Source organism: Sturnira hondurensis, unplaced genomic scaffold, assembly GCF_014824575.4.
Source record: "Sturnira hondurensis isolate 20B ecotype Veracruz unplaced genomic scaffold, ASM1482457v3 Scaffold0001932, whole genome shotgun sequence".
In the NCBI taxonomy this organism is placed as follows: Eukaryota; Metazoa; Chordata; class Mammalia; order Chiroptera; family Phyllostomidae; genus Sturnira; species Sturnira hondurensis.
The window spans coordinates 62111-71174 of NW_028074563.1; the positions used below are offsets into that span (position 1 = coordinate 62111).

General features: G+C 48.6%; 1 protein-coding gene and 1 gene segment (V, D, J or C); both read left to right on the plus strand.

Moving 5' to 3' along the window:
- Nucleotides 1–5034: 5034 nt before the first annotated feature.
- Nucleotides 5035–5270, plus strand: LOC118981476 (cytochrome c oxidase copper chaperone-like). Its single transcript, XM_037038261.1, has one exon. The coding sequence runs from the start codon at nt 5035–5037 to the stop codon at nt 5215–5217; it is 183 nt and encodes a 60-aa protein (XP_036894156.1). The 3' UTR covers nt 5218–5270.
- A 2864-nt stretch (nt 5271–8134) lies between these two features.
- Nucleotides 8135–8667, plus strand: LOC118981371 (immunoglobulin lambda variable 2-18-like). The segment is given in 2 exon segments: nt 8135–8216; nt 8330–8667. Coding segments are annotated over 2 exon segments (384 nt in total).
- Nucleotides 8668–9064: the final 397 nt, after the last annotated feature.

Consider the following 9064-nt stretch of genomic DNA (forward strand, 5'->3'; position numbering starts at 1 on the left):
GGGGTCCATCCAGTAGTCCATCCAGTAAATGCCACAGGAGGTGCTTGTAGAGGCACAGTGGGGGAAGGGGAGGCTGAGGGCTAACTCCAGACTAGTAGTTTGGGGGAATGAGAGGAGGCAGCGCTGGGCAGGGAATGGTCCAGAGAATTCATGAGGAGCCCAGAATGAGGGGAGGAAAATGATGACAAAGCAGGCGCCAGGTTTTCTAGTGCTGACAGTGCCACATTCCGTAAATGCTGGACACCTGTGTCTGAGATCACAGGGGTGGGGGGTAAGCAGGAGGGACTTTGTGGGCCTGACCCTGGGGGTGTTCTGTGGACCTGGCTTTGGTTGCCCTGGCCTGAGTGAGGCACAGTGGCTGTCCCCCGACCCCAGGGGCACAGTCCTGCCAGTGGAGAGTCCAGGGCAAGGTGGAGAGAGTGGTTAGCACTAACCCTGGACACGAAGATGAGGAAAGGTCTAGAGCAGGGGTGCCCAACATTTTAAAGCCTTGGGCCACACATCAACTACTCAAATATTAATGAAAACTGATGAGGAAAAAAAAGCTTTTAAGTTAACTTATGATTTTGTGTTGGGCCACATTCATAGCCATCCTGGGCAGCATACAACCCATGGGTTGGACACCCCTGGCGGGAAGAGGAGGGCCCAAGCCTTGGCATTCAGCCCCGGAGAGGGATGCTTCTCGTGATTCCTACACTTCAGATTCATCAGACTGTAAAACTGTGCTTCTGAGGAAAAAAAAAGAGAATGGGGTCTGGCCCTGCATCCCCGTTACCCAAGCAATTCCAGATCTCTAACCCCACGCCAGGGGAAGGTCACTGTGGCTGAGTACAAAACCAGGTACTACAGGCTACCCAGCGTGGTCCACTGCAATTCGTTCCACTGGAGGGGGTACAATAACCTGGGGGTTACAGAAGCACTGGCTTTCTTTCTGCTTGACAGGAAAACCCTCTATGTCCTGTGTTGATGGCTGGCAGGAGGCACTAGGCAGAGTGGTCACTTTCACAGGGACATCTCCAGGACAGTAAACTCCCTCCCACCAAAGCCAGACTCCGCCTCTCTCTTCAGCCCTTATTTAAAAACAAAACAAAACAAAAAGCCAAACGTTTGCTGAGGACCCAGGGTACATCAACTGCTATTCTCAAAAAAGGGCAGCGGGTCAGATGTTCTCTTGGGGATGTGACTTAAGAATGTTGACAGCTGCTCCTGCTTCTCCTCCTCAGTTAGGGACCCCAGGATGCAGATTCCACCTAGGTGCTCAAAGAAAAGAAGGGGGAGTAGAGGTGTGCGGTAGGGCATCTCCAGACACCCAAGACAGCTGGCTTACCTGAAGAAGTCTTCCTTCCACTGTGGTCCAGCTCAGACTGGCCTCAGGTGCTCCAATAGCTGGTTTCCCCGGTCTCAGTCACCTGTGTCCACGCAAGTGTGAGAGCAAGAACCGAAAGGCTCCAAAAACAAGGAGGCTGTGTTAACATGAGTATTTATGGAGCTACAGGCATCTGTGGAAATCTTTGAGAACACTACTGAGAAAATTGAAAACTGGAAACACAATCCAGCCCTTTCAGTGGGAATCACCTCCTCCCCCCAAACCTGACCACCCGTTTCTCACTGGCTGCACCAGAGGACAAACGGAGTGACAGTCCTTGCCCTCTTTCAAAAGGGACCCTTCCCACGCATGAACACGGACTACAGTCCCGCAGCCGCGTTTCTGCTTCTCGTACCCCGGCACCTCTTGAGGGGCCAGATTCCCAGGGAAGCCCACCCACCTCAAGTGCACCCACCTACACGGCCAACTAAGAAACAACGAACGCAGATGCCGGACTTCGCGAATTGTTACATTTGAAACTCAAAGCCGCGCAGCCATTTTTACGGAGCACGTGGCCTGGGCTCACCCGAACGAACCCCCTATTTCTTTTCTCCAGGCCCCGTTGTGAGAACTCATTTTCCGTTGGAAAATACAGGCAAGGGAGGGGTTGAGGGTTACTGGTGACTAGCGCAAGGTCACCCTGCGAGAAAGTGGGGTTTCAACTTACGGTTTCCACAGACCGCGCACGTCGCCACACGCGATCTCCCGCACAGCGGCTGGAGGGAAAGGAGCGGAAACGGATTTCCGCTCGGCCGGAAACAGCAGAATCTGACCAATCCTGCTTTAGGGTCCCTTCTCGGGCGAAAACCTGCGAGATCCTGAGATAACCAGTGGGGTCGCCCAGGGAGCCGGGAAGGGGTTTGCTTTAGCCGCGGAGAGGATGGGGGAGGGGGGTTTCTGGGGCCACGCCCACCAGGCTGCATGGTCTTAGTGGGGGGTGAGGTCGGGCATGGGGATGGAATAGAGGGGGTGGGGCCGGGGCTGGGCTAGGATGCGGGGCGGGGCGGGGGGGGGTGCCCTCTGGCGCGTGGAGGGAGAGGAGGGAGGTCTGGAACACCCCAACCTATCCCCAGCTCTCCACCCCTCTCCCTCTGGAGGGTGCTAGGGTCACCTCTTGGATTCCCAGAGCGAGGGTTATCATCCCACCTCCACCTCCCTCGTCTAGAAAAGATGGCGCTGCCATTAGCTAGTCCAATGTTCCGTATTTTCTGCACTTGACCACTTTTGTAACCCCTCGGGTGGAGGAGAGCCCAGCCAGATTCAGTTAGATTGTCCTATCTCCAGAGTGTACTCTCCTCCGACTTCCCTTCAGATTTGGTTTACCAGAGCTCTTTCAGAAGCCAGAAATTCCGGCGTTTGCTCTACTCACCTCCCCCAGTCCTTGAAATAATTTCAGTGTCCGCTCCCCTAAATGCAAGGCTTCTCTGCTTCTCACCAACAAATCCCTTTGGACGAAGTCACAACCAGACCTGAAAACAAACTGCAGACCGCACGCTCTTGAAGAGGGAGCAGGTCATCGGATGCCCAGGAGAAGTTGGGGAGGCACTTCGCCAGACTGCTGTAGGCCTCTCACAGAGTGGCTCCTCTTAAGCCTGGGGATATCCCGTGGCATCAGGAGGGGGCGCTAGGGACCTGGAATCCTGCATGAGTGTCCGGTTTTGGCGCTTGCTTTTTGCTGGTCCCTTTAAGCAAAGAAAGTCAGGCTTCTCTGCAAGGATGGCAAGACCTCAGATGGGTGAGGACCCTTTCCTGGTGAGGAGAGAGGGCAGGGTTAGGAGCAAAGTGGAGGCCCCAGCCTTGTCATTCAAGTTGGCCTGACAGATCTCCTTGGAGTCCTTTGAAATTAGCTTCCTCACCCATGCCTGGGAAATACTCAGCCGCTTCAAACTGTAAGACATTTTCTGAAAGAGGTGTTGGGTGCTGTATCCCTCTCATCCAAATGACCCTGAGTCTTTTTGCTATAGGCTATAGGAAGGTCGTGGTGGCTGAGAGTAACAGCTAGGGTGGTAAGGCTGGTTACTTTTTGTGTATCTACCCTGCCATTCCTTCAGACATCCCCATGGTTATGAACTAGCAGAATGTAAAGTTTCCGTCTACATAGATGAATGAGTGAATGAATGAATGAATGAATGAATACAAATGAGGTCATTGCATTGATCCTCTGTGGATCTGGGATTGTCACCTAGGACAGAGCTAATTAAAAACTCAGTTTCCTCACCTTGGAACTGGATGCTCAGCTTCCCCTTTCCTCCTATCTTAGACTCATTCGGTAAATATTTGTCCTTGATTGGCTTCTAACGCAATGCTCTGAAGTACACAGTCTCTCCTCCGTAAGGTTTAGGATGAAAACAGAAAAAAAAAACCAGCAAAAAAACAAGAAGAACATTGTCTTAAAGTGGCAAGTTGTAACTAATTTTCTGAAGAAACCAAAGCGGGAGGCACTGGAAAGTTATAAATGCAAGCAGACTCCTGTCTGAAGCCTGAGCAAGAAGCAGCCCCTGGGGGCGTGGAGACAGACTGCAAACATGCTGAGAGAGTCAAGGGCTCTGCCAACTTGAGAACATAAAAGACCAAGGCAGAGACGGGGGTGATGAGAGTGGTGGAGAGGGCAGCGGATGCATCTGTGGGACATATGGTGAAAAGGGAATCCATTTGAAGATTGCCCAACTTTGTTTTTATGATCTGGTTGCTTGTCATACTCTCTGAGATTGACACACTAAAAAGATGAGGTCTGTGATATATTTGAAAACAAAATGCAGAACACTCGATTAATTATATAATACAATCCCCTTCATGTAAAATTATAACACTCATTTATTTCATCGCTTCAAGTAATGCTTTGCAGTGTTTACTATATGCCTGGGTTATACTAGGCCTGGGTATAAAAGAGGAACTGGAAGTTACAGGGCCCGGTGCTTCTGGGATATGTGTAATTCACATTTGTTAATGTCTTAGGGAAGTAGGTCAACATGTTCCAAAGATGGCCACTAAAATATTAATGCTGATTATTGCGAAAATACTTTTCTGTATTTTCAAAATGTTTTCTATCATAATTGTTTCTCCTTAACTAGTGATGAAAACAGTGCTATTTTCATTTTGGAAATGTTAAAAATTTAGTCAACCTGCATTGCATTCTAATGATCACCATGGAGACTTTAGAAACCAGTGAGGGAAGACAGGGAGGGGGATGCTTTGGAGGGAGCTGCCGTTTGTGTGTGTGTGTAGTTGGGTCTCTGCTGAGAAAGGCTGGGGATGAGAGAGAGACGGACTGAAAGAGGAAAATATTTTTTCTATGATCACCTAAAGTAAGCCTGGAGGAATAGAGACAAGGAACAAACTGACAGCGACCAGAGGGGAGAGGGAGGGAGATGGGGGGGAGGGTCTAATCAATGAACGGGTATGAATGACCCATGGACACTGATGAAAGGGTAGGGATTCACTGTGGGGGGGGGGGTAGCAAGCGAAAATTGGGACAACTATAATAGGACATTTTTTTAAAGAAAGAAAAATAAAGTAAATTAAATAAATAAATAAATAAGTAAATGGGAAAAAAAAACCAAACAAAGTAAGCCTGAAGGGGAAAGACCCTGAATTCTCAACCTGACCATGCTTGGGATAAAAGTCACAGTGCCCTTACCAGTTGCTGCTTTCAGCCTGCAAGATGCGGGATGGTGGCCACCAGCTCTGCCCCATCTGAGATGCAGGAGAAGAAGCCGCTGAAGCCCTGCTGTGCCTGCCCGGACACCAAGAAGGCACATGATGTGTGCATCCTTGAGAAAGGAAGGGAATGCTGTGGACACCTAACTGAGGCCCACAAAGAGCGCATGAGAGCCCTGGGATTTAAGGTATGAAATGATGGTTTGCTTTGTGAATGAATAATTCCTGAAGAATGAATATGATTTAATAATTTGGGGAGTTCTTTAGTGAACTCTGATACATGGGAAAAGTATCTACAATGTATTTTTTAAAAAGGAAATTGCCTGGTCAAAAATTCAAAAATTACAGAGTGCTGGGGAGGAAGGGACAGGAGGTTGAGAGGTCCCACCCCTATGTCACGGAGGTTTCACACTGTGAGCCCTCCATGCCTGTGACAGGAGGGATGGACTCTCTTAAAAAAGAGCCCAGTGGGGACAAGTGTAGGGATGCATAAATGACTTCCTAAACTTTCTTTGATTGTGGAAGGAAAATGTCCTCTTAGGTTTATGGGGAGACATATTTTCATGGGAAGCAATGGTGAGAGCCCCAGTAGCTAGACTGTGAGCAAGACAAAATTATACCAGTGCTTATTTCTAGAACTTTTCTTTGTGAGTTCTCTGTTTATGCAGGCTCAAGCAGGAAGAGCACCACCCTAGGTTTTCATGAATATTGTACCAAGGGATATTTCTAGAACTTTTCTTTCTGAGATCTCTCTTTGTACAGGCTCAAGTAGTCAAAACAGCCTCCCAGGTTTCCAAGAAAAGGAGGACTGGCAGGTCATTTGAGTGACTTTTAAAAATCGGCTGTGGGTAACTCCTGTGTGTGGAATATGTCAGTGTGCTACTTACTGAGCAAAACATCCTGAGAACAGCCCCAGAGAGAATTTCCTTTGTGTGCCTCCAGAGGACTGGAAGGCCGGTCAGTAGCCTCCGTAATGGCCGCCAAAGATATCCAGGTCCCAACTCCTGGGACCTGTGAATGTTACCTTGTAAGGCAAAAGGGACTTTGCAGACGTGATTAAAGGATCTTGCAGTGGAAGCTGTAATGGTTTATGTGTTGGCTTCACTGACCAAGGGGAGGGGGCCTGGGTTAAACATTATTTCTGGAAGGGTCTGTGAGCAGGTTTTCCAGATGAGATGAACACTTGACTTGGTGGACTCAGAAAAGTAGATCACCCTTCCTCTGTGGGTGGGCATCATCCAGTCCACTGAGGGCGTGAACAGAACAAAAAGAAGAATTTACCCCTTTTTTGTCGTCTCACTGTTGATCTGGGACATCACCTCTCGTGTCGCTTTGCCCTCAGACTGGATCATTGGCTCCTCTGGCTTTCAGGTTTTCAGACTCAGACTAAATTATACCAACAGCTTTCCCGAGCCTCCAGATTGCAGATTGTGGGATTTCTCAGTCTCTGTAATCACATGAGCCAATTCCCCATAATCATATAAATGCGGGGGGGCAGGGGGTGGGGAGAGAGGGAGATCTTCTATTGGTCCAGCTCCTCTGGAGAATCCTGACTGATAGAAAGTCGAGGGATGTTATCCTGGACTGTCCAGTGTGCCTTAATATAATCACGTGTCTTTATAAGAAGAAGGTGCAGGCGGATTTGAGGACAGAAAAGGAGAAAGACGTGTGACCATAGAGCAGAGATTGGAGTTTGTGTATCTTCTGGCCAAGGAAGGAGAGCAAACCAGCAGCTGGAAAAGAAAGGAAGCAGTTTCTCCCGGCAGCCTCCAGAAGGAACTAGTCCATCTGACACCTTAATTTCTGCTAGTCTAAGCCCCTGGGATTTCTCAGTCCTACAGAGACTTTTCTTCTTTGTGCAGTGTTTTTTCCTTCCCACGTTTTGGGAAGTCAGCCTGTCTTCACTTAGCCCCGTGTTTCTCATCCAGCCTTCCTGTTTGGTGCGGTTTTATTTAATGTTTCCTCAGCCGTGAGCCAAGAGCTGCTTCACAAACAATTATCTTGTGTCAAGTCTGTGGCGGGACTTGCTAAATAGTCCTGAGGTGAGCATCTGGGCCACCTGGTGTGACAGGTGACACATTCCATTCTAGATGGGCTTAGAGGGAAACAGAAGGGATCAGGGATTCTGGTACGGAGCTGAGTGGAGAAGGACAGAAAATGGGAAGGAAGCCAATGGATTTCCAGCTCCCACTCAGCGGCTTTCTCTGGTGCTGGGGATGTACCATTTCAGGCCACCAGGGGGCAGCCTGAGCCTGGATGTAGGGAAGGTGCTTGCTGTAGTTTATGCTGTCCTGGGTGAAGTTTGAGGAGTTGCTTCCCTCTGAGCCCCTTTTATCCCCCAAACGGCTGTGCCCAATAAATCACCCTTTAAAAGAGCTAATATGTCGAAGGGCTCGGTGTCAGACTTCAGTCCCAAGCCACGGCAAAGGCAGAGGATGGAGCCATTCAAGAGGAGCCATCCTAACTAAGGGGAATCAGAAAGAGTTGAGGGCGAAACTTACTCCCCAGTTCTGCCATTCATACCAGGGAAATGGAGCCATGGGATGTTTGTCTGCCGTCCTGGGACCCTGCACTCGCCCCTTTCCACAAACGCAGAAGGGAAGTCCTGAGGTTTTCCCCTCAGGAGCCTCCATGACTCCCACACCATAAATCCTCCCCAGCCTGGCTTCATTTCTGCACACTGTCCTGGGCTGAAGCTATTCTTACTTAGAACATGTTAAACGGATTAAATGGATTTAAAAATTTTTTAGTGATTGACTTGAGAGAGAGAGAAAAGGTGAGGGAGGAAGAGAGACAAACATCGATTTGTTGTTCCACTGACTGATGCATTCATCAGTTGATTCTTGGATGTGCCCTGACTGGGGATAGAACTTGCAACCTCAGCGTATCAGTACTAATGCTCTGACAAACTGAGCTACCCAGCCAGGGCAAGAGTTTGATTCTTCAGAAATCTCTTCTGTCGAGGATTGCAGGAATATCTAGATTCCCAGTCAGGTCAGAGTGGGGTGAGGAGAGGCAGGTGCAGGAAGTAGATTTGCATGGAAGTGCCCTCCCTCCTCTAAAGCAGGGGGAGAGCATAAGAGAGGTCTGGGGGAGTCAAGCTCAGTGTTGGGGACTCAGAAGGCAACATTCTTGGGGGTCTACACCATGGCCTGGTCTCTGCTCCTCCTCACCCTCCTCACTCAGGGCTCAGGTGAGGCCTCCAGGGAGGGGACCATAAGGACATCTGGGCTGATTCTGTGTCTCATCCTCAGACTCATGTGGCTCTGCACTGAACTGAGCAGAGTGTGTTTTTCCTCTTTTCAGGTTCCTGGGCCCAGGCTCCCCTGACTCAGCCTCCCTCAGTGTCTGCGGCTTTGGGACAGTCAGTCACCATTTCCTGTGCTGAAACCAGCAGTGATGTTGAGTATATTAGTCATGTCTCCTGGTACCAGCAACAAGCGGGCACAGCCCCCAAACTCCTGATATATAGTACCAGCAATCGGCCCTCGGGGATCCCTGATCGCTTCTCTGGTTCCAAATCCGGCAAGACGGCCTCCCTGATCATCTCTAGGCTCCAGGATGAGGACGAGGCTGATTATTACTGTGCTTCACAGAGGAGTCCTAGCAGTGTTCCACAGTGGTGCGAGTTCATGGGGAAGTGAGACCAAAACCTCCTTTGAACTCACTCAAGTCCCTTTAATCATAAACTCAGGCTTTCATTTGTTTATTCTTTGTTACTATTTTATTTTTAAATAATGGCAAACTTAAAATTTTAAAGATAATATAAAGAAATCTTATATAACCTTTTTACCAATTTACCACTTGTTAACACTTTACCATATTTGATTTTCATTATATTTCCCTATTTTCATCACAGCATACATATACATATGTGTGTGTGTAAGTATAGGTATATGCACATACATATAAGCTATAATTATTATAGCTTATAAGCATATAACCATAGTTATAAAGCTATATGCACCAGCACCTCATTTTAATATCAGTTTTTCTAGAATTCATATCCCATAACATACAGCATTTCAAGGTGTATGACCC

What these genes read in the sequence shown, in the direction of transcription:
- LOC118981476 (XM_037038261.1), top strand. Translation starts at nt 5,035, where the DNA reads ATGGTGGCCACCAGCTCTGCCCCATCTGAGATGCAGGAGAAGAAGCCG.